The sequence below is a fragment of the Zea mays genome, chromosome 4, assembly GCF_902167145.1.
Source record: "Zea mays cultivar B73 chromosome 4, Zm-B73-REFERENCE-NAM-5.0, whole genome shotgun sequence".
In the NCBI taxonomy this organism is placed as follows: domain Eukaryota; kingdom Viridiplantae; phylum Streptophyta; class Magnoliopsida; order Poales; family Poaceae; genus Zea; species Zea mays.
Window position 1 is genome coordinate 174,058,263 of NC_050099.1, and position 25,860 is coordinate 174,084,122.

Consider the following 25,860-nt stretch of genomic DNA (forward strand, 5'->3'; position numbering starts at 1 on the left):
TGTGCGTCAACTATACCGATCTCAACAAACATTGTCCGAAGGATCCCTTCGGACTCCCTATAATAGATCAGGTGGTTGATTGACTGCTGGATGTTCTATGTTGTCCTTCCTAGACTGCTATTCTGGATACAACCTACCAGAACGCATTCATCACCCCGTTTGGAGATTTCTGCTATACCTCCATGTCGTTCGGCCTCAAGAACATGGGAGCAACCTACCAGAGAGCTATTCAAACATGCTTAGTCGATCACTGGGGCAAGCGGGTGGAAGCTTATGTCGATGATGTGGTGATCAAAACAGAAAACTCAGAAAACTTCATTGAAGATTTGCAGCTGGTCTTCAACAGCCTGAGGCGATACCGGTGGAAGCTCAATCCAGAAAAGTGCGTCTTTGGAGTACCGGCAGGAAAGTTACTCGAATTCATTGTCAGCCACCGGGGAATTGAAGCCAACCCAGAAAAAAACGAGGCTATCATGAGAATGGAAGCGCCGCGATCATAAAAAGGTACAGAGGCTTACTGGATGCATGGCAGCCTTGAGTAGGTTCTTATCAAGGCTAGGCGAGAAAGGCATGCCATTCTAAAAATTGCTCAAAAAGGTGGACAAATTTCAGTGGACCACAGAAGCACAGGAAGCTTTAGAGGCACTGGAAAAGTTCCTGACTACGCCACCAGTACCCAAGCCACCATGCTGAGCCACACCAAATCAATCGGGAGAAGATCTGTTGTTATACATCTCCTGCACGACTCACGTGGTGAGCACCGCGTTAGTAGTCGAGCGGGCGGAGGAAGGACATACATACCCGGTGCAGCATCCGGTCTACTTCATCAGTGAAGTTCTTGGGCCCTCAAAAATGAAGTATCCCCAAGTTCAGAAACTGCTATTCATGGTACTTCTAACCGCTCGCAAGCTCCGTCACTACTTTGATGACCACAAGTCATAGAAGTCACAGGATTTCCAATTAGGGAATTCTCCACAACAAAGAAGCTGTCGGAAGGGTAGCCAAGTGGGCATGTGAGCTGGGAGCTCACGACATAGAGTTCCGACCTCGCACAACAATAAAGACTCAAGCATTGGTTGACTTCGTATCAGAGTGGACTGAACATCAGGTCCCAGACAACCCGGAGGCTACCAAAGTATGGCGAATGTACTTTGACGGCTCGCTGAAGCTGCAGGGAGCAGGTGCAGGGATCCTCTTCATTGCTCCTAGAGGTGAACAACTCAAGTATGCACTCCAGTAATTATTTCCAGCATCAAATAATGGGGCAGAATATGAAGCACTGATCCATGGGTTGAACATTGTCGTGTCATTGAGCATTAAGAAGCTGATGGTATACAGAGATTCACTAGTGGCCATAAGCCAGATAAATAAGGACTGAGATTACTCGACTGATTCTATGGGCAAGTACTGTGCAGCCGTCCAAAAAATAGAGGATAAATTTGAAGGGTTGGAGTTCCATCACGTGGAAAGAGATTGCAACGCGGCAGCGGACGCGTTGTCGAAGCTGGGATCCAGTCGGGCCCAGGTCCCATCCGGGATCTTCGTCCAAGAAGTATCACACCCGAGTATTCTCTCAGATCAGGCAGAAGAGAGCAACACCTTGAGCCAACCAGAGTTAGACCCCAATGACTGGAGAGAGCCTATCATTAGGTACATAAAAAATGAAGAGGAACCGGATGACAAGGTGGCAGCGGAATGCATCGCAAGACAATCAGCCCACTACACCCTCATAGGGGACACACTATACAGAAGAGGTGCGACAGGAATCCTCATGAAGTGCATTCGCTCGGCTATTGGGAAACAACTGTTAGAGGAAATCCATGCCCGACAATGTGGAGTACATGCTGCGTCCAGAACTCTAGTTGGGAAAGTTTTCAGATCTGGTTTCTATTGGCCAACAACGAAGAGTGATGCTGCCGAGTTAGTCCAAAGATGTGAAGCTTGCCAATTATTATCAAAGCAACAACATTTACCTGCACAGCAGCTGCAGACTATTCCTGTAACATGGCCATTTGCATGCTGGGGGTTGGATATGATTGGACCTTTCAAGAAAGCTCAGGGAGGCTATACTCACTTATTGGTTGCCATTGACAAGTTCACAAAATGGACAAAGTATAAGCCCATTGCCTCTTTAACCTCAACCAAGGCAGTAGAATTCATACAAGACATAATATTCAGGTTTGGGATACCAAATAGCATCATTACCGACCTAGGATCCAACTTCACCAGCTCTGAATTCTTCGACTTCTGCAAGCAACGCAACATCCATATTAAGTATGCATCAGTAGCGCATCCAAGAGCCAATGGCCAAGTAGAAAGGGCCAACGGAATGATACTGGAAGCGCTTAGGAAGAAAGTGTTTGACAAGAATGAAAAGCTTGCAGGAAAATGGATCAGAGAGCTGCCATATGTGGTTTGGAGCTTAAGAACTCAACCTAGTCAAGCTCTGCATGGAAATACCCCGTTCTTCATGGTTTATGGTTCAGAAGCAGTGCTACCCGCCGACCTAATATTACTTAGGTACACATCGCCATCATACATGCATGTAATGCCCCACGGTCAAGTATATAAGGCCTAGGGGGTACCCCATCAGATTCATCGACCATCTACTCAGCTCACTAGCTTTCTCCATACAGGAGACTTCCCTTGTAACCCACCACATAAAGATCCACACCAGGAAGTAGGGTGTTACACATCTCAAAGCGGCCCGAACCTGTAGAAAATCGCCTGCCGTCTCTCGTGTATCTCGCACGAACCATTGAGTTACAGTCAACAACACCGTCCTACCCAAAAGCACTGCGAGGGGTAACCCCGGGTGTGCGGTCGAGCTCCAAACACCGACAGTCGGAGTGAAGCCAAACCAGTCGCTCGTTGTTGAACGACCTTGTTGTTCCTGTCCACTTTGAAGTTGGCCAGGAACTTCACGTTTGATTCCTTGATCAGCTGCTCCTGATGCTCCTTTAACTTGAATTGTTCTTCAGCCGACAAGGTTTCCTAAGTCGGATCTATGATATTGCTAGTGGAAACGTCAGATCTATCTTTTGAACTGGTCATTGAGGGTTGATCTGATAGGTCTGCACGCAAAGTCCCCAGCGGAGTCGCCAAAAAGTGTGTATGTGCATTTTGGACCAAACACTAATGATCCCTAGGTCATCCTCGTAGTGAGTTTGAACCTTGGGGATGATCCCTAGGTTTCACCCACAGAGGGTCAAGACCTAAAATGGTTATCCTGAAGGTGGGGCAACATCTCTATGATGGTCACCACCTATTTGGGACAAAACATCAACGAACCCTAGGGCATTCTCTTGATGAGCAATATCTTGGGTTCGGCTCCACGAGGTGGATGGCGCACCGGTCCACGCCGGGTCGCCTGGCGGTGCTCGCTGCGATGGCGCTGACGGTCCGCGGCTCTAGGCCGGACGATCCACAACATAGCGGCAGAAGCAGCTTCTTCCCGGCGCACTGTTCAGACGGTCCGCGCTCTGGGCCGATGGTCCGCGATGACGTAGGGTCATCTTCTTCTCCTCGTAGGACCTAGATCCCACCCCCGGGGAGAGACCTTAGGGTGCTCCAGGTCAGTAGATTACCCAGGGTGTCCCTAGATGACGTAGAGTCGCCTAGAAATTAAGAGATCAATTCGAGAAAGAGATCTTGATTGAAGTAGACGAAATAGATGCTGCCCCTCAGGAGGGGTAAGATCCTAGAGTCGTCCTAGGTCGGCAGGCCACCCTAGGACGGATCTAGACAACGTAGAGTCAAATAGGGGTGGATGCGGATATGCGAAGGTTACAACTAAAGTTATGTTACATATACTTCTAGGGCAGTAAAGGTAAATAAAGTAGATAAATTCGATTGGAATGTGTTCGGGGGTTCTCAATCGACCGTACCCTTTATATTTATAGGGGAGAAGGTCTAGACCTGTTTCTAGGCGATAACCAGCAGATCCCACATGATTATATAAATAACCACACATGAGATAAGGATAATCACCCGAGTTAATCTCATCGCGGGCACGCGTACTGTTCAAGCCCAAGGGCCGAAATGTCCACCACTTTTGGTGCTCAACAATTTGCTTTGAATTATGCCACTGCAGTACTTGATGACGATGACACATTGTCGTTTGTCATTGTGTCATACATTTGATCCTTCCGGCCTTGTAACAAGATAAGGACCAGCCTATCCAAGAATCAGGACCTGTTTAGATCCCATAATCTCTACTACTCTATAAGAACCTAATGTATACCATGGTGCACGGTTCTGCCTCCTCACGGCGCATACGACCCACATGTTAGTGTCTTCCTTCTTCCCCGTGCATGCCCTCTCCCCTCTACCCCTGCATCCGCATGGTTCTCACCGCAATCCCCTTACCGATCAATGCCTTAGCCATGGAAGGAAAAATCCGGCCACTACCACAGAAGGAAACACATCCCCTCGCTGCTATCCACACCTCGTAGCAATCCAGCACGCAGGAATCCTATCGTCGATGACCTGCACGCGCAGGACCACCCCGCCCAATCGTTCTTCCCATACACTGCGGATGCCCCGCTCATATCCTCTGCACCCCAAACGCAATCCACGCCTCGCCGCCATGTAATGAATCGCAACCCAATCCCCTTGTCGCCATCCAGCGCACAGGACCACCATCGGCCCGCATCCCATCGCAAGTGTAGGACCACCCCGCCATCTCATTCTTCCCATTCTACGCGCCAGCCCCGCCCGGATCTTACGATACTCGAGTACTTCCCATTCTACGCACCAGCCCCGCTCAAATCTTGCGATGATCGAGTATAAGATGGAAGACACCTCCCTGAGCACTCAAATCTAAACACCACACCTCTCGGAAACACAAACAGACTTGGTTTACAAAATAGAGAACTACTCATGTGGATGTTCATCTGGCAATTTCATGTTTGTGTTTCTAACTTTTATATATGTTTCCTTTTCTCTAATTGACTGTAGCCTTATCATCTGTGCACCCTTTCTGTAAATAAATAGAGTTTTAGTTGTAGTTGAATCAATATTTGTGGGCAATGTGTCCTGCGCGACATTTTGTATATTGAGTGTACCACATGAACTATTTTAGCACTTGTCAGTTTTTTTATTTTTCAAAACATCAGTCACTCAAATCTGAACACCACACATCTCTTCACAAACATTAATATGATATACAGTATGTTGTCCATAGTTTTGTCTAAAAATATATCTACCTGACCTCAAAATTCATGGTTTCCCTTTATATGAAACTGTAGTTCCTGTCAGATCACGATATTTATATGAAATTGTAGACTTATCCAAAAATTTTGATGGTTCAAACTATGTCATATATACCAGGTTAACCTGTTCAACGTGTTGCAGTTCCTGTCACATCACGATGATCCAATCCCCTTAGCCTTATCCTTTGTCTTATTAGTCCATACTTCAATACAACGTGTTGTTTCAGTTCAGTGTCTCTATCCTGAACCTTTGTGTCTATGGTAAAGTACTCCCATCTAATGCCATTCTTAGTCACGGTAAATTGTTGAATTAGGAAGAAAATGTGTTGCGACACAGTTGTCTATCTTCACACTTTTGTGAATTGATTTAAGGGTGTCACTGTTTTTTCCCAATTCATCTATCGGTCTACTACACAAATTCATGATCTCCCTCTATTTTAATTGTGAGTCAACTATGTCTATCTTCACACTTTTGTGAATTGATTTAAGGGTATCACTATTTTTCCCAATTCATCTATCAGGCTACTACACAAATTCCTGACCTTTCTTTATTTTAATTGTGAATTGATTTAAGGGTAAGTTGCATTCCTCATCCCTTTTTAACATAATTCTCTCAGTCACCTTATTGATTTTTCGTGCTACTATCCTCACATTTTGCTCGACCTTTCACTTCCCAGTATGAAGCAAAAAGCTCTTCCCGGGCTTGACCTATCGAATGAAGCAGCCAAAAATCGTGTTGCTGATTGTTGTTTCCAGCAAGATTGTTGTGACAAGAGCTAAGGTTAGCAGCTGTTTCTTGAGTCCATTATCATTAGAGTACATCTCAGTTTTTTTTCTGATCGCGTTAGTGAAAGGGAAATATGCTTACACCTTTTCCTAAATTGATTTTGGTGGTTGAATTGCCCAACACAAATAATTGGACTAACTAGTTTGCTCTAGTCTATAAGTTTTACAGGTGCCAAAGGTTCACAACAAGCCAATAAAAAGACCAAAGATGGGTTCAAATAAAGAGAGCTAAAGACATCCCAAAGGCACCCTGGTCTGGCGCACCGGACTGTACGGTGCACCACCGGACAGTGTCCGGTGCACCAGGGAACTTGACACTGAACTCGCTACCTTCGGGAAAATGGGAGGTCGCTCCGCTATAATTCAACGGACTGTCCGGTGTGCCAGTGGAGCAACGGCTACTTCGCGCCAACGGTCGACTGCAACCGCATTAAATGCGCTACAGTGCGCGCCAGAGTCAGAGCACGCGTAGAAGGGGCACCAGATAGTCTACAGGACCTGTCCGGTGCACCATCGGACAGCCCAGAGGCCCCACCAGTCAGAGCTCCAACGGTCAGAACCCAACGGCCGGCTGACGTGGCTGGCGCACTGGACTGTCCGGTGCGCCATGCGACAGACAGCCTCCCAACGACCACTTTTGGTGGTTGGGGTTATAAATACCCCCAATCACCCACCATTCATTACATCCAAGTTTTCCAACTTCCTACACCTTACAAGAGCTATAACATTCAATACAAGACACACCAAAGAGATCAAATCCTCTCCCAAGTCCTTAGTTCACTCCAAATCAAATAGTGACTAGAGAGAGAGTGACTTGTGTCCATTTGAGCTCTTGCGCTTGGATTGCTTCTTTTTCTCATTCTTTCTTGTGATCAACTCAATTGTAACCGAGGCAAGAGACACCAATTGTGTGGTGGTCCTTGCGGGGACTTTGTGTCCCGTTTGATTGAGAAGAGAAGCTCACTCGGTCTAAGTGACCGTTTGAGAGAGGGAAAGGGTTGAAAGAGACCCGGTCTTTGTGACCACCTCAACGGGGAGTAGGTTTGCAAGAACCAAACCTCGGTAAAACAAATCCTTGTGTCTCACTCTTTATTTGCTTCCGATTTGTTTTTCACCCTCTCTCGGACTCGTTCATATTTCTAACGCTAACCCGGCTTGTAGTTGTGCTTAAGTTTATAAATTTCAGATTCGCCCTATTCACCCCCCCTCTAGGCGACTTTCAATTGGTATCGGAGCCCGGTGCTTCATTAGAGCTTAACCGCTCGAAGTGATGTCGGGAGATCACGCCAAGAAGATGGTGATCGGCGGTGAGAAGTCCGCTACAAGCCACGGGAAGGCTCCATCAAGGGAGTCCGCCAACAAAAAGAAGGATGGATCCCCTTCACGCATTCGATCGCACAAGAGTGGCGAGAAGAAGAAGAAAATGAAGAAGGTGGTCTACTACGATACCGATTCTTCCTTGCCCTCTACATCCGGATTCGACACCGCGTCCGTCACTTCTAAGCGCCAAGAGCGCAAGAAGTATAGTAAGATCCCCCTACGCTATCCTCGCATTCCTAAGCATACTCCATTACTTTCCGTCCCATTAGGCAAACCACCGACATTTGACGGTGAAGATTATTCTAGGTGGAGTGATATGATGAGATATCACCTAACCTCACTCCACAAAAGCATATGGGATGTTGTTGAGTTTGGTGTACAGGTACCATCCGTAGGGGATGAAGATTATGATGAGGATGAGGTAGCCCAAATCATGCACTTCAACTCCCAAGCCACCACTATACTCCTCACCTCTCTAAGTCAAGAGGAGTATAACAAGGTGCAAGGATTGAAGAGCGCCAAAGAGATTTGGGACGTACTCAAGACTGCGCACGAAGAAGATGAGGTGATCAAGATCACCAAGCGGGAGATGATCGAGGGGGAGCTCAGTCGCTTTCGGCTTCGCCAAGGGGAGGAGCCACAAGAGATGTACAACCAGCTCAAGACCTTGATGAACCAAGTGCGCAACCTCGGGAGCAAAAAATGGGATGACCATGAAATGGTCAAGGTTATTCTTAGATCACTTGTTTTTCTTAACCCTACTCAAGTGCAATTAATACATGGTGATCCTAGATACACACTAATGTCTCTCGAGGAAGTTATAGGAAAATTTGTGAGCTTTGAATTGATGATCAAAGGCTCAAAGAAAATCATCGAGCAAGATGGCCCCTCCACGCCCGAAGCACAACCGGTCGCATTCAAGGCGACAGAGGAGAAGAAGGAAGAGTCTACATCAAGTAGACTACCCATCGACGCCTCTAAGCTCGACAATGAGGAGATGGCGCTCATCATCAAGAGCTTCCGCCAGATCCTTAAGCAAGGGAGGGGGAAGGACTACAAATCTCGCTCCAAGAAAGTGTGCTACAAGTGTGGTAAGCCCGGTCACTTTATTGCAAAATGTCCATTATCAAGTGACAGTGACAGGGGCGACGACAAGAAGGGAAAGAGGAGGGAAAAGAAGAGGTACTACAAGAAGAAGGGCGGCGATGCCCATGTGTGCCACAAGTGGAACTCCGACGAGAGCTCCACCGACTCCTCCTCCGACGAGGACGCCGCCAACATCGCCGTCACCAAAGGACTCCTCTTCCCCAACGTCGGCCACAAGTGCCTCATGGCCAAAGACGGCAAAAGGAAGAAGGTAAAATCAAAATCCTCCACTAAATATGAAACCTCTAGTGATGAGGATAACTCTTGTGATGAGGAGGATAATTTGCGCACCCTTTTTGCCAACCTAAACATGCAACAAAAGGAAAAATTAAATGTATTAATTAGTGCTATTCATGAGAAGGATGAACTCTTGGACTCTCAAGAGGACTTCCTAATTAAAGAAAACAAGAAGCATGTTAAGGTTAAAAAATGTTTATGCCCTAGAAGTAGAAAAATGTGAAAAATTATCTAGTGAGCTAAGCACTTGTCATGATATTATTGCCAACCTTAGAAATGAAAATGCTAAATTAATTGCTAAGGTTGATTCAAATGTTTGTGATGTTTCAATTCCCAATCTTAGAGATGATAATGTTAGTTTACTTGCTAAGGTTGAAGAATTGAATGTCTCTCTTGCTAGCCATAGAAATGAGAATGAAAAATTAATTGCTAAGGCTAAAGACTTAGATGTTTGCAACGTTAACATTTCCAATCTTAGAAGTGAAAATGACATTTTACATGCTAAGATTGTTGAACTAAAATCTTGCAAACCCTCTACATCTACCGTTGAGCATGTTTCCATTTGCACTAGATATAGAGATATTAATGTTGATGCTATTCATGATCACCTAGCTTTAATTAAGAAACAAAATGATCACATAGCTCAACTTAATGCCAAAATTAATGAGCATGACTTAGAAAATGAAAAATTTAAATTTGCTAGAAACATGCTCTATAGTGGGAGACGTCCTGGCATCAAGGATGGCATTGGCTTCCAAAAGGGGGACAATGTCAAACTTAATGCCCCTCCTAAAAGATTGTCAAACTTTGTTAAGGGCAAGGCTCCCATGCCTCAGGATAATGAGGGTTACATTTTGTACCCTGTCGGTTATCCCGAGCACAAGATTAGGAGAATTCACTCTAGGAAATCTCACTCTGGCCCTAATCATGCTTTTATGTATAAGGGTGAGACATCTAGCTCTAGGCAATCAACCCATGCTAAATTGCCTAAGAAGAAAACTCCTATTGCATCAAATGATTCTAACATTTCATTTAAAACTTTTGATGCATCTTATGTTTTAACTAACAAATCTGGTAAGGTAGTTGCCAAGTATGTTGGGGGCAAGCACAAGGGGTCAAAGACTTGTGTTTGGGTACCCAAAGTTCTTGTATCTAATGTCAAAAGACCCAAAACTGTTTGGGTACCTAAAACCAAGAACTAAATTTGTTTTGTAGGTTTATGCATTCGGGGGCTCAAGTTGGATCATTGATAGCGGGTGCACAAACCATATGATAGGGAAGAAGAAGATGTTCTCCTCCTATGAGAAAAACCAAGATCCCCAACGAGCTATCACATTCGAGGATGGGAATCAAGGTTTGGTCAAAGGGTTGGGTAAAATTGCTATATCTCCTGACCACTCTATTTCCAATGTTTTTCTTGTAGATTCTTTAGATTATAACTTGCTTTCAGTTTCGCAATTATGTAAAATGGGTTACAACTGTCTTTTTACAGATATATGTGTTATTGTCTTTAGAAGAAGTGATGATTCAATAGCATTTAAGGGAGTGTTAGAGGGTCAGCTATACTTAGTAGATTTTGATAGAGCTGAACTCAACACTTGCTTAATTGCTAAGACTAACATGGGTTGGCTCTGGCATCGCCGACTAGCACATGTTGGAATGAAGAATCTTCACAAGCTTCTAAAGGGAGAACACATTTTGGGACTAACAAATGTTCATTTTCAGAAAGACAAGGTTTGTAGCGCATGTCAGGCAGGAAAGCAAGTTGGTGTTCATCATCCACACAAGAACATTATGACGACTAACATGCCACTCGAGCTCCTACACATGGACCTATTCGACCCGATTGCTTACATAAGCATCGGCGGGAGTAAGTGCTGTCTAGTTATTGTGGATGACTATTCTCGCTTCACTTGGGTGTTCTTTTTGCAGGAAAAATCTCATACCCAAGAAACCTTAAAGGGATTCTTGAGACGGGCTCAAAATGAGTTCGGCTTAAGGATCAAGAAGATAAGAAACGACAACGGGACTGAGTTCAAGAACTCACAAATCGAAGGCTTCCTTGAGGAGGAGGGCATCAAGCATGAGTTCTCCTCTCCCTACACACCACAACAAAATGGTGTAGTGGAGAGGAAGAATCGAACTCTGTTGGACATGGCAAGGACCATGCTTGATGAGTACAAGACCTCAGATCGGTTTTGGGCTGAGGCGGTCAACACCGCCTGCTACGCCATCTACCGGTTGTATTTACACCGAATCCTCAAGAAGACATCATACGAACTCCTAACCGGTAAAAAGTCCAATGTCTCATATTTTAGAGTCTTTGGTAGCAAATGCTTTATTCTTGTTAAAAGAGGTAGAAAATCCAAATTTGCTCCTAAGGCTGTAGAAGGCTTTTTACTAGGATATGATTCAAACACAAGGGCATATAGAGTCTTTAACAAGTCCACTGGACTGGTTGAAGTTTCTTGTGACATTGTGTTTAATGAGACTAACGGCTCTCAAGTAGAGCAAGTTGATCTTGATGAGCTAGATGATGAAGAGGCTCCGTGCGTCGCACTAAGGAACATGTCCATTGGGGATGTGTGTCCTAAGGAATCCGAAGAGCCTCTACAAGCACAAGATCAACCATCTTCCTCCATGCAAGCATCTCCACCAACTCAAGATGAGGATGAGGCTCAAAATGATGAAGGAGAAGATCAAGAAGTTGAGCCATCTCAAGAGGAGAGCAATGATCAAGGGGGAGATGCCCATGATCAAGACAAGGAAGATGAACAAGTTCCAAGACCGCCACACCCAAGAGTCCACCAAGCAATTCAACGAGATCACCCCGTGAACACCATCCTCGGCGATATTCAAAAGGGGGTAACTACTCGATCTCGTGTTGCTCATTTTTGTGAACATTACTCTTTTGTTTCCTCTATTGAGCCACACAAGGTAGAGGAAGCACTTCAAGATTTGGATTGGGTGGTGGTGATGCAAGAGGAGCTCAACAACTTCACTAGGAATGAGGTATGGCATTTGGTTCCACGTCCTAATCAAAATGTTGTAGGAACCAAGTGGGTCTTCCGCAACAAGCAAGATGAGCATGGTGTGGTGACAAGGAACAAAGTCCGACTTGTGGCCAAGGGATATTCACAAGTCGAAGGTTTGGATTTCGGTAAAACCTTTGCACCCGTAGCTAGGCTAGAATCAATTCGCATTTTACTTGCCTATGCTACTTACCATGGCTTTAAGCTTTACCAAATGGACGTGAAAAGTGCCTTCCTCAATTGACCAATCAAGGAGGAGGTCTATGTTGAGCAACCTCCCGGCTTTAAAGATAGTGAGTACCCTAACCATGTTTACAAACTCTCTAAGGCGCTTTATGGGCTCAAGCAAGCCCCAAGAGCATGGTATGAATGCCTAAGAGATTTTCTTATCACTAATGGCTTCAAAGTCGGAAAGGTCGATCCTACTTTATTTACTAAAACTCTTGCAAATGATTTGTTTGTATGCCAAATTTATGTTGATGATATTATATTTGGGTCTACTAACGAATCTACATGTGAGGAATTTAGTAGGATCATGACACAGAAATTCGAGATGTCTATGATGGGGGAGTTGAAGTACTTCTTAGGTTTTCAAGTAAAGCAACTCCAAGAGGGCACCTTCATTAGCCAAACGAAGTATATTCAAGACATTCTAAACAAGTTTGGGATGAAAGATGCCAAGCCCATCAAGACACCCATGGGAACCAATGGGCATCTCGACCTCGACACGGGAGGTAAATCCGTAGACCAAAAGGTATACCGGTCGATGATAGGTTCTTTACTCTATTTATGCGCATCTCGACCGGATATTATGCTTTCCGTATGCATGTGTGCAAGATTCCAAGCCGATCCTAAGGAAGCTCACCTTAGGGCCGTAAAACGAATCTTGAGATATTTAGTTTATACTCCTAAGTTTGGGCTTTGGTACCCTCGGGGATCCACATTTGATTTAATTGGTTATTCGGATGCCGATTGGGCAGGGTGTAAAATTAATAGAAAGAGCACATCGGGGACTTGCCAGTTCTTGGGAAGGTCTCTGGTGTCTTGGGCTTCAAAGAAGCAAAATTCCGTAGCTCTTTCTACCGCCGAGGCCGAGTATATTATCGCAGGCCATTATTGCGCGCAATTACTTTGGATGAGGCAAACCCTCAGGGACTATGGTTACAAATTAACCAAAGTTCCTCTTCTATGTGATAATGAGAGTGCAATCCGCATGGCGGATAATCCCGTTGAACATAGCCGCACTAAACACATAGCCATTCGGTATCATTTCTTAAGGGATCACCAACAAAAGGGGGATATCGAGATTGCATATATTAACACCAAAGAACAATTAGCCGATATCTTTACCAAGCCACTAGATGAACAAACATTTAACAAACTTAGGCATGAGCTAAATATTCTTGATTCTCGGAATTTCTTTTGATGTTTTGCACACATAGCTCATTACTATACCTTTGATCATATCTCTTTCGTGTGCTATGACTAATGGGTTTTTAAGTATATTTCAAACTAAGTCATAGGTTGAAAGGGAAAAGGAGTCTTCGGCGAAGATAAAGGCTTCCACTCCACTCCATCGAAATTACTCATCCTTTGCCGTCACTCCGCGCCGCTCTCCAACTTTGGTATAATCTTCACTCATATTTTGTTCGCCAAAGGGGGAGAAAATAGTTAAAAAGGGCTTATATCTCACTCAAGTATCCATTTTTGGCGATTAATGCCAAAGGGGGAGAAAGTATTAACCCAAAACAAAAGGACCGCACCACCACCAATTTTCAAAATTTAAGTTAAGAAAAGATTTTGAAATGATGAATTTTTCAATTGGTATCTTATTTTTGATAGAATTTCAAATTGGAACACCCTCTTCAAAAACTAATATCTAAAACCCTCTTGAACACTAAGAGGAGGATTTTATTGAGGGGGAGTTTTGTTTAGTCAAAGGAAAAGCATTTGAAACAGGGGGAGAAAATTTCAAATCTTAAAAATGCTTCTCAAAATCTTATTCATTTACCTTTGACTATTTGCAAAAGGACTTTGAAAAGAATTTACAAAAGAATTTGCAAAAACAAAACATGTGGTGCAAGCGTGGTCCAAAATGTTGAAAATGAAAAAGAAATCAATCCATGCGCATCTTATGATATATATTGGTTTCATTCCAAGCAACCTTTGCACTTACAATTATGCAAACTAGTTCAATTATGCATTTCTATATTTGCTTTGGTTTGTGTTGGCATCAATCACCAAAAAGGGGGAGATTGAAAGGGAAATAGGCTTACACCTTTTTCTAAATTGATTTTGGTGGTTGAATTGCCCAACACAAATAATTGGACTAACTAGTTTGCTCTAGTCTATAAGTTTTACAGGCGCCAAAGGTTCACAACAAGCCAATAAAAAGACCAAAGATGGGTTCAAATAAAGAGAGCTAAAGACATCCTAAAGGCACCCTGGTCTGGCGCACCGGACTGTCCGGTGTGCCACCGGACAGTGTCCGGTGCACTAGGGAACTTGACACTGAACTCGCTACCTTCGGGAAAATGGGAGGCCGCTCCGCTATAATTCACCGGACTGTCCGGTGTCACATCGGAATGTCCGGTGTGCCAGCGGAGCAACGGCTACTTCACGCCAACGGTCGACTGCAACCACATTAAATGTGCTACAGTGCGCGCCAGAGTCAGAGCACGCGTAGAAGGGGCACCGGACAGTCTACAGGACCTGTCCGGTGCACCACTGGACAGCCCAGAGGCCCCACCAGTCAGAGCTCCAACGGTCAGAACCCAACGGCCGTCTGACGTGGCTAGCGCACCGGACTGTCCGGTGCGCCATGCGACAGACAGCCTCCCAACGACCACTTTTGGTGGTTGGGGTTATAAATACCCCCAATCACCCACCATTCATTACATCCAAGTTTTCCAACTTCCTACACCTTACAAGAGCTATAACATTCAATACAAGACACACCAAAGAGATCAAATCCTCTCCCAAGTCCTTAGTTCACTCCAAATCAAATAGTGACTAGAGAGAGAGAGAGAGAGTGACTTGTGTCCATTTGAGCGCTTGCGCTTGGATTGCTTCTTTTTCTCATTCTTTCTTGTGATCAACTCAATTGTAACCGAGGCAAGAGACACCAATTGTGTGGTGGTCCTTGCGGGGACTTTGTGTCCCGTTTGATTGAGAAGAGAAGCTCACTCGGTCTAAGTGACCGTTTGAGAGAGGGAAAGGGTTGAAAGAGACCCGATCTTTATGACCACCTCAACGGGGAGTAGGTTTGCAAGAACCGAACCTCGGTAAAACAAATCCTTGTGTCTCACTCTTTATTTGCTTTCGATTTGTTTTTCACCCTCTCTCGGACTCGTTCATATTTCTAACGCTAACCCGACTTGTAGTTGTGCTTAAGTTTATAAATTTTAGATTCGCCCTATTCACCCCCCTCTAGGCGACTTTCAGTTAGAGTATATCCAACCTTTTCTCTTTCCAGGTGAGAGATGAGACGTTGTTTTTGAAAATATCTATCCAGTCCTCATAAAGTTCATAAAAGTCCGACAATGCTAAGTACATGGTAATTGCTAATGGGCATGAATAATTAGGGTATGTTGTTCAAGTATGTGCCCAATTGTTGTTTGTCCCCCTTTTATCGTTTTGTTTCCTGATTTCGACAATACCATTACCTGGGACGCTCACGAAACTTATATAATATACTATCCTTCTATGGAATCAATGTGTTGATTAATATTTGCTACATATTTATTATTGTTTATTTTTATCAATGACAAAGCACATGTATAATCTTACATATCTTTTAAGATTAAGATTTGTAAACGTTCACTTTTGGTGATGCTAATAAAAGTATAGAATAACATATAATATTTTTGCATATCTATGTATTTTATCACTATTTGAATTGCGTACAAATTTCATGCCATTAGTGTTAATTTGTGAGATATGGGATTGATGATATATATATGTTGTTCGTTTTCATGTAATCGTTGTACACTAATATTTATCGAATAATTTATACGCCGTCGCAACGCACGGACACATACCTAGTAATAATGTATGTTTAAACTTACTAAAGTTACTTTAGTAGTGCTATTAGGCGCTAAAATTTATAACTTCACTTTTAGCACTTCTATTTTGACCTCCAAATACTAAAGTTTATCTAAAACATATTGCTAAACAGACTCTTAGTCAAACAGGCCTGGCCCGGACTCCAAAATGTAGATAAGGCCCAGTCCATCTAAAGAGTCGAACAGGCCTGGCCCGGACTCCAGAACAACGCATGACGTCGAAGAAAATCTCAGGGACACCCTCCATCCAATCAGAACCGACCTTGACCCACCGATAATAAATTTACAAAAAAGCCCCAAAACAAACAGGCTCTTCTCCTCTCGTCTTCCTCTCCCCAACCCGTCGAGACCATCCTTCCCTTCTTCCCTCCTCGCCAGAGGAGAGTCTCGCTAGCTAGGGTTTCCACCAATGGCGGCGCCCACCACCTCCCGCCGCGGCCCCGGCGGCGCGCGCAACATGGACGATGAAAACCTCACCTTCGAGACCTCCCCGGGGGTCGAGGTCGTCAGCAGCTTCGACCAGATGGGCATCAAGGACGACCTCCTCCGCGGCATCTACGGCTACGGCTTCGAAAAGCCCTCCGCCATCCAGCAGCGCGCCGTCCTCCCCATCATCAACGGCCGCGACGTCATCGCGCAGGCCCAGTCCGGCACCGGCAAGACATCCATGATCTCCCTCACCGTATGCCAGATCGTCGACACCGCCGTGCGCGAGTAATAATATCTATTTATTACTGTTACCATCCTCCTTCATTCCTTGCATGTAGATTATTGGGCGAGCAAGCTATTGTTGTTTTTTAAGAACACTGGTTGCTCCCCAGATATAACGTGAAACGAATCAGATAGGGTCTTCTTATTTATGCCCTGTTTGGAACCTCTAGAAGTAAAAATTAGTTGTTAGGTTCCAAACACCCTCAGATAATACTGCATCTAATTGTTAGCTACCTCACAGCTAATAATTAGTTCATTAGCTGGCTTAACCCAACTAATAATTTATTAGCTGACTAACTATTATCTCTATGGGTTCCAAACAGGGCCTTAGTCTGTCAGTCTGTCTGTTTGATTTATCCTCTGTAATGGGTTATGGTCAGCCCAGGAATTAGGGCAATGTCTGTTTTTGTTCTCGATTTCTGGTTTGTTCAGATATAGGAGTACAGCAGAGGTGGAATTCGAATTAACTTCGTTATTATATTCACCTATCTCACAGGGTGCAGGCTTTGATTCTCTCGCCTACTAGGGAGCTTGCTTCCCAAACAGAGAGAGTTATGCTGGCTATTGGTGACCACCTCAACGTCCAAGTACATGCTTGCATTGGTGGAAAAAGTATCGGTGAGGATATCAGGAGGCTCGAGAATGGGGTGCATGTTGTCTCGGGAACTCCAGGCAGAGTCTGTGATATGATCAAGAGGAGGACCTTGCGAACAAGAGCCATCAAGCTTCTAGTTCTGGTTCGGTCACTCTCTTATTTTGCTTTTCGAAAATTTTGTCTGTTCAATGCGTAAAAAAGAACAAACCCAGTGCTGGCGGCTCCCACATGAGTGGGGTCTGGTGCATTTTCGCAGAGAGGCTGCATTGGACACATGACCTTTGGCTCAGTGAGGAGGCTTCTCACCACTGCGCCAGGCCTGTCCTCCTGTCTGCTCAATGTGTAAGGGGCTAATTCCTTCTGTGACTATACAGGATGAAGCTGATGAGATGTTGAGTAGAGGTTTTAAGGATCAGATTTATGATGTCTACAGATATCTCCCGCCAGAACTTCAGGTTACTACTGGAACCTATAGTTTGGGACAAATGAGAGATAGTTTTTTCCCTCTTCTTTTTCTCTTCAGTTTTGTAGCTTGTCAGAAAATTTGCGCTTCTCCCCCATAGCATTATCCAATCTGCCACCAAGTTCATTATACCATATTGTGATGACTTACGACAGGCACGTTTCCAATTTCCTATAACCCACATCTTCCAAAAGGAATACCTTGTATCTGTTTTAGTCTGTACCATATCCATAGTTACACATGTACCGGCTGTCCTTTTGCTCTGTTCGTGTTATTTTGTTATCTGTTTATCTTGATATGTAACCACACACTTGCCACATTTCTTAATAAGCAAACAATGGGAAAACCAGTTGTTTTTGTCAATTTTCTGTTTTTTGATGACAATAAGTACTGGCTTTTACTCGAACTGATGTGGTTGTGTATTTGTTTTTCTTTAAACAGGTGGTTTTGATCTCTGCAACTCTTCCTCATGAGATCTTGGAGATGACTAGCAAGTTCATGACGGAACCAGTTAGAATCCTTGTAAAGCGTGATGAGCTGACCCTGGAGGTAAATACCATTGAAAGTTATGCTCTGACTTTTATTGATCTCCATTTGGCTACTAAGTTTAAAATGTCATGTTTGTAGGGCATCAAACAATTTTTTGTTGCTGTTGAGAAAGAGGAATGGAAGTTTGATACTCTTTGTGATCTTTATGATACACTCACCATCACACAAGCTGTTATTTTCTGCAATACTAAGAGAAAGGTACCTTGTTTTTGTATCTTTGCTTTTCATATCCTGCTTTTTTCTCTCCCAAATCTTTTGGTCACTTGCTACTGATGGTTTGGATGCTAAGTGGAAAATTTTCTTTTGGGCCTAGGTGGATTGGCTTACTGAAAAAATGCGCAGCAATAACTTCACAGTATCGGCTATGCACGGTGACATGCCCCAACAAGAAAGGGATGCCATTATGGGCGAGTTCAGGTCCGGCGCAACTCGTGTGCTAATAACTACGGATGTTTGGGCTCGAGGACTGGACGTCCAGCAGGCGAGTATTCGTACAATTTTTTTTGTATTTGTATCGTCCTTTGCACTGCTGGTGAATTGCCTGATTGAATGTGTCCTGTTGCTATGCGTTTTCATATTGTTCGCTAACGCTCGGGGTATTGACTGAATTTCTTCCATTTTCAGGTTTCACTTGTCATAAATTATGATCTCCCAAATAATCGAGAGCTTTACATCCATCGCATTGGTCGCTCTGGTCGTTTTGGACGCAAGGTGAAGTTTCTACCTAATAATCTGTGAAGCACCTAATGACCTGCTTATGGATTATTATAATCTAGGCATCTAGATTATATAATCTACCTAATAATCTGTGTTGTTTGTTTGTCTCTTAACTTATTTAAGATGGATTATATAATCTAGAGCGTGAACAAACAGGACCTTAGTTCACTTGTGCTGGGCCATGAGGACCCTAAATGGGTGATGGGTCACATTCACATTTATCGTAGGAAGTTTAGCTATTGTCGTATTGCGATTATGATAATAACCATGTATTACTGGGCTGATTGTAATGACGAAAAGCTGTTTGTGTGGGCATTGCAGGGTGTGGCGATCAATTTCGTGCGCAAGGATGACATCCGTATCCTGAGAGATATAGAGCAGTACTACAGCACGCAAATTGATGAGATGCCAATGAATGTTGCTGATCTTATTTGAGCAACCGCTCCTCGCAAGGTTTGGCTTGGTGTGGCGGTGAGAAGTGGACGAGAGGGGCTTTGTAATCTGAGTGGAGCAGAGATTTGTTTGTTTACTTTTTTGGTGACGGCTTGAACTGTATGTATATATATTTTAGCATGCTCCAGCTCATGTAACACTTTTTGGGAGACCTATGTTGGTGGCTTATTGTGACAATGACACGGAGAACTGTGCTGCTGTGAATTGCTGTTTGATTATTATTAATTATTATGGTTTTGGTTGGTTGCAATGCCGAGAATTGGTGATTCTTATATTGTGCTTATGAGCAACGATCTTGAATTCGTCGGGGGTGGCTGCCGTGCTTTGCTGCTGCTGCTGTTGTTGGAAAAATATATAATGTGATTGTAGTTGGGGATATCATAGATGTCGTGGCACGGCATCGGCCATGACAAACTGGACGTGCTTTCCACTCTTCTCTTTCCTTTCTTGTGCTGTCATGTCTTGTCCTGGCTTAGTTTTGATTTGATTAATAAATCTGTTTGTGCATGAAGCAGCAGCCTCGCCGACAGCTGATGGGCGACGCAGGATCCGATGCCTTCGGAGGTGAACCGGCAGCTGCTGTGGAGGAGGGGGAGGGCCAAGGCCAGGAGGTGCCTGTTGCTGCTGCTCGCCGTGCCTGCCTTGGCCACCGTCGCCCTCGCTGCATTCGGCCGCTTCCGGAACATGTGTAAGCCTAAGCCCGCATGCATGGATCATCATATTCATCCTGCTGGCTGCTGCTTCATTCATTGCATGGTCATGGATCTGCAGTGGATCGCCGGGATCAGCAGCAGCTGGAGCGGCTCCGAGCAGAAAGGAAGGCTAAGATTGGCAGCTTTAGGGGAAGCCACCACAACTTGCAGAGGCTCGTCCAGGTAGGTAAATTCTCCAATGGAAGCCAGCAAGCAGCACTGCACAGCCACGAACAAGAGGGAAAAAATGGCATCTTGATTGATTAAATTGCAATGCAGAAATATGGTCCTGATGCTGCAGCCGGTGTTGACAGCAGAACGGAAAAGCTCAAGAGGACGCACTCGCGGTTGAGCTTCCACGTGGGAGAGGGAGACGAATGAACGTCCAAAGTCTTATACGCACACTTGTTTGTTTGTTTCTTTTGGATGAGATCTGCATCTTAAATTAATGGGATGGGTAACTGTGGATGTGGATGGTTTACCATTCAGTCATATGTATGCTTAGTTACCATGGTTATTAAAGCGGTAAAACGTTAAAACGTTATGAACCAACTTTTTAACTTTTAAATGTTTAAACAAATGTTGAAACGTCTTTTTAGACTTGACATAGAAATTCAAATATAGAATAAGTTCACACATAAGCCTTCGTGACTGATCTTTGAGCTGGTCTTTCGAAGTGGCCGTAGAGGTGAGGCGCAGCGCAGAGGCCGACGGTCTACGACGTAGTGGGAAGTGGCAGATGCAGAGGTGATTCACTGTGAGGGGCAGCGAATGGATCTGGGCCGTCGAGGGCAGCGACAACAAGTGGATGCGGTGGCTTACTGGAGCTTGGCCGGGCAAGTGGATGCATCGGCAGCAAGTGGGCACTGGATAGTGGCACGGCGGCGCACTAGCTTGTGGGGGGACTAATGGAGGGAAGATGGAGGAGGGAGGAGGGGGGCCAGCGGCGTACCTAGGGGCAGGAGGGTGGTCACACTGTCGTAGGCGCGGCTGGGCGGCCGACCGGGAGATCTCCAACGCTGGCTGAGGAGTGAGGAGGCGCGATCTGCAGTCGCAGGCGCGGCTGGGCGGGCTCCAGCGCTGGTTCGAAGCGAAAGCAAGTAGCCGAGTACGTAAAGCCCAGGAAGACCCACTAGTAACTAGAACGTCCTCAGTCCTCAGAACGTCTAAAACGACATAAAACGTGTTTCGGACGTTTAGACGACGATTAAACGTCCAAAACGGACGTTCTACGCTGATTTGTTAGAACGTTCGGACGTTTTAGTTTCTAATCGTGTTTTACCGCTTAAACGACGCTTAAACGTCGTTTAAGCGACGTTTTAATAACCATGTTAGTTACTTTATATATTGACATAAATTTCTCTTCTCATCTGGACATGGAGGCTCGTGTTCCGTTTGTACTGTATTATTATATACGTCCCATGAACTCAGAATACACGTTACATTTCTTATACTTTGTCCCAAATATAAATTCATTTTAAATAAGTAATAGATTTATATAAAACTTAAGGTATGTGTTATATATATAGATAACTAGTGTGTGTAGATAACTAGATATAGACATAAAAATCAAGAGATAAAACGAATACCGTTTTGGGATAGATGAAGTATTTTGTAGCCACTGGAGCTCTGGACCTGACATTCGACCGAGCTATGAGCGGTCGTCGTGTTTCTCTCCCTCTCATGCCATCCCCCTCCTGTCGTGCCCCTGCCTCAGTTGTTGTTGTTCCTTGTGCCTGAGGCCCATGGTGTCTTAGCTTCATCTCACCACCTCATTTGGTCATCGGGACCCTTCATCTAAGCCAACAAGCGTCCAACAAAGAATTCTAGGAGGCACACAAGGGCGGAGCAGGGGAGGGGTCGAGCGCCGGAACAGGGGTTAGCGATCGCGGGCTCGCCGCCATCATCGCTGGTGTCATGGCTATGGTCTCTGATCTCGGCCCAATGGCGTTGTCACCAAACTTCCCTCCAAAGTCACCTTCTCCACCGCCTCCATCGCAAAAAATGAAAAGAAAATCCAACTCGAATAGCGATAAAAACAAGCGAGTCGAACAATTTGTGGTAGCACGAAACGTATCTGGTGCCTCACCGAATAAAACAACGGATGAGAATGTGCCTAGTAGCATTTCAGAGTTGCACCAGGTATGGTACACTGGACATGGCACACAAAGAGCTTGTGGAAGTGCTCCGATACACTTTGTACTCGCCAATATGTCTGGTGTTGGACTTTATATGGCACTGGACATGGTACTTAGAGAGCTGAAAGGATCACGATGCCCAAGGGGGGGTGAATTGGGCTTTTCTAAAAATCAACACTAATTAAAACCTAAGAAAGAGCCCAACTTCACCCCAACAACTAGCACTAAGATAATAATACTAGAAATACAACAATGCTAGAACAATACTTCAAATACTTGCTAAACAAATACACAATGTAAAGTGCTTGAATTAAGTGCGGAAAGTAAAGCAAGGTTTAGAAGACTCCTCCAATTTTTCCCGAGGTATCGAAGAGTCGGCACTCTCCACTAGTCCTCGTTGGAGCACCCGCGCAAGGGTATCGCTCCCCCTTGGTCCTCGCAAGAACCAAGTGCTCACTACGAGATGATCCTTTGCCACTCCGGCGCGGTGGATCCCTCGAGACCGCTTACAAACTTGAGTCGGGTCACCAACAAGATCTTCACGGTGATCACCGAGCTCCCAACGCCACCAAGCCGTCTAGGTGATGCCGATCACCAAGAGTAACAAGCCGTAGACTTTCGCTTGACCAAGAGAAGCCTAATGAAAGTGATGTGTGCTCTATGTGGCTCTCGCTAGCGCTAATGAGGAACAAATGCGGGATTAAGATTCTCTAATCTCCTCACTAGGCTTTTGGTGCTTGCAATGCTCTAGCAATGTGCTAGAATTAATGTGGGCAGCAAGACATTGAATATGGTGGGTGGAGGGGGTATAAATAGCCCTCACCCACCAACTAGCCATTACCAGCACTGTTCTGCGCATGGGCGCATCGGACAGTTCGGTGCGCCAACGGTCGACTCCAACGGCTAGTTCTGACAGCTAGCTGTTGGGCTGATGGCACACCAGACAGTGAACAGTCACTGTCCGGTGCACACCGGACAGTCCGGTAGACTGTCCGGTGCGCCACTAAAATTCATTTCTGAAACTGGCGCTTTCGGGTTTCTGTGGGAGAAAACTCTTCCCCAGGGCCACCTTGGCCCCACCTGACAGAGGGTGCACCGGACAGTCTGGTGCACACCGGACAGTCCGGTGCCCCAAGGCCAGAAACCCTATTTCTTGTTTTCAGCTGTTTTTTAAATCGGTTTTCGTTCTAACTTGTGAGTGAGTTCTAGAGTGACACCTAGCACTATATGTGAGTGTGAATGTGCACCAACACTACATTAGAACTCTCTTGGTCAAACTACTCATCGACAACCCCTCTTTATAGTACGGCTAAAGTAGAATAAAAGACCTAACTAAATCACGAGTGTCCACATCTCCTTGACACTCGGACTCCGTAGTCCTTCACCTTTTGTTTCGTCGTTTTAGCCGTCGCTTCGAGTTCTTATCTCCGGGATTGTTTTCACCGTTGTAGTACTTCTACCTGTAATGCGACCTAACTTACCATTTGTCTCTGCAAAACACACGTTAGTCACATGTAACATTACGTTGTCATTAATCACTAAAACCAACCAGGGGCCTAGATGCTTTCAATCTCCCCCTTTTTGGTGATTGATGACAACCCTACAAGATTTGTGAGAGTAGTTTGTTTTGAAATTTTGTCAATAGAGAAGATGGTTAGTTATACTCAATAATCTTTGACAGAAAGAATGTGTACCATAATAATAAGAATGAGCGCATACACATCGTAAGTTTCTTGTTCATATAAAAGAGAAATCAAATCGATGAACAAGAACTAAAAGACTGGTGATAACATATAAGGTGAAAACATAATACACACACATTCAACATAAGCATCGAGAGTATATATAGAGTTAGTGAGCCAAAAGCACCAAGCTAGTACAGAGAGTAACAAGCACATTTATTACATCAAAATGACTCTCTACTAACTCCCTAACTCCCCTAGCTCTCACAACTCATAGCTCTCCCCCTTTGGCGTCAAACACCAAAAGGGAACCCAAACCTACACACCAGAAGAGGGAGGAGGTGGCGGGGGTGCATCCGGTCGCGGTCGAGGCAGTAGAGCGAATGCCAGCTGGGGGTCAGAGTCAGTCTCAGATCCAGGATCTGCTGTAGAAGCTGGAGCTGGTACTGACTCGGATTGAGGCTGCGCTGCAGGGGCTACCGGATCTGAAGTGGTCACAGACACCACCACAACAGCAGTGGTAACAGCAGAAGCTGGTGGCACTGGCGGCTGAGGGCAGACGGAGCTGAAGACCGGTGACGTGAAAGCCAGGGTGACCGGCCGGAGCGGAGAGGAAGAAGGACCAACTGTAGGAAGAGGGGGTCCTGGCTGAATCGCTGGCACAACAGGAGCCTGAAGAGGTGGAGGCGGTGCTGACTGAACCGGAGGAATCGATACACCAGAATGCTGTAGCATAAGAGTCATGAATGCCCTGCTCTCAGCCCGGTCCTGAAGAAGCTGCTACTGTAGAGAATCCTGCCTGTCCTGAATTGTCTGAAACATCGAGAGCATTCTCTCAGACAACTGCTGGTGGGCTGCTGCCTGACGGGTCTGCTCGGCTGCCAAGTGAGCCTGCTGCTGAGTAAGTGTCTGGAGGATTGAAGCAAGAGCAGGGTCAATGGCAGGAGGGGCAGTAGGGGTAGCACGAGAACTCCCAGCCTCATGATCATGTGAGCGTGGAGGCATAGGAGGCGGAGGCGGAGGTGGAATCCCAAAATCATCATCATCATCATCATCATCATCATCAACTGCTGCGTCCTGAGCTTCGAACTGATGAAGAGTAGTATCCTCGGCCTGAGAGTCAAATACTGGAGCAGGTGCTCGCACAGGATCCTCAGGCGCTGGACGGTAGGACCCAAAGATGAGGCGTGAGGCCTCAAGTGTGCCCTGGAACTGTGGAGGCCAAATCAGCTGAGCAAAAATGTGACACAGATAGTGAGCATAAGGCAGTTGTCGACGAGCATGCAGACCATCCCGAACGGTGTCCTCGATCTCACAAATAAGGAAATCCACAACATCAAACTCTGAGTGAGAGACCAGGGCACCAAGGAGCCAGAGCTAGATATGAGTGGTAGCCTCCCTGTACCCCATCCGCGGCAGAAGTGTCCGTCTCATAAGCTGATATAGAAACTTTGCTGCTGTGGTGAAGTCTACCGGAGAGCGTCGCGACCCATCTGAGAAGGGCGATCGGAACAGAGCCGCGACGTGAGCTGTACCAGGAGCAACACCACCGTGAGGGCGTCGAGGAGGGTCAGAGGTGCCATAGCATAAGCTGTGAAGACGAGTCGATGACTCGTGAAATCCAAATAGCTAGCGAATCTGCCTGGCATGAATAGTGACATCCTCTCGCTCAAAATGGAATCTCATCCAGTGATGATCAGGGTCGATCCATACATAGAAAACTTGGACCCATTCCTCAACATATCTGCCGCTGGTAGTCAAAAGAGTGAGAAGACCAGGCAGATAGGAGAGGTGTACCTCAGAGTCAGCACCAGCGGCAAGCAGAAATGCAGGAAGGTCCAGAAGCCGATGAACTCGCAGAGCAATCTGTGCAGACATCTGAGCTCTAAAAAAGGACTCCTGAATACGGGTGCTGAAGAGGTCAACTGCAGCAGGGTCCCTCTGAGCCGGTAACCAAGACTCCACGGGTACATATCTGAACCGACGTACCTGTGCCGCTGTAGCACGCTGAAGGTTAAACAACCTGGGATCTGCAGCCAGAGGTCGCACCTCAGTCTCATCA

The 25,860-nt window shown here is 45.4% G+C and overlaps 2 protein-coding genes across 3 annotated transcripts; both read left to right on the plus strand.

The window, feature by feature from the left end:
* Nucleotides 1–16,051: 16,051 nt before the first annotated feature.
* LOC732749 (RH2 protein-like) lies at nucleotides 16,052–19,490 on the plus strand. The gene is given in 8 exon segments (NM_001112378.1): nucleotides 16,052–16,512; nucleotides 17,006–17,246; nucleotides 17,479–17,559; nucleotides 18,009–18,116; nucleotides 18,195–18,314; nucleotides 18,430–18,597; nucleotides 18,741–18,827; nucleotides 19,155–19,490. Coding segments are annotated over 8 exon segments (1,224 nt in total). The 5' UTR covers nucleotides 16,052–16,207; the 3' UTR covers nucleotides 19,269–19,490.
* A 147-nt stretch (nucleotides 19,491–19,637) lies between these two features.
* LOC103654089 (uncharacterized) lies at nucleotides 19,638–20,570 on the plus strand. 2 transcript variants are annotated; one of them, XM_008680889.4, is made up of 3 exons: nucleotides 19,638–19,974; nucleotides 20,058–20,165; nucleotides 20,258–20,570. In XM_008680889.4, exons 1-3 carry the CDS (start codon nucleotides 19,839–19,841, stop codon nucleotides 20,269–20,271), a joined length of 258 nt encoding a protein of 85 aa, XP_008679111.1. In that variant the 5' UTR covers nucleotides 19,638–19,838; the 3' UTR covers nucleotides 20,272–20,570. The 2 variants fall into 2 exon arrangements, with proteins under 2 accessions (XP_008679111.1, XP_008679110.1); XM_008680888.3 differs by having other exon boundaries at nucleotides 20,058–20,161.
* Nucleotides 20,571–25,860: the final 5,290 nt, after the last annotated feature.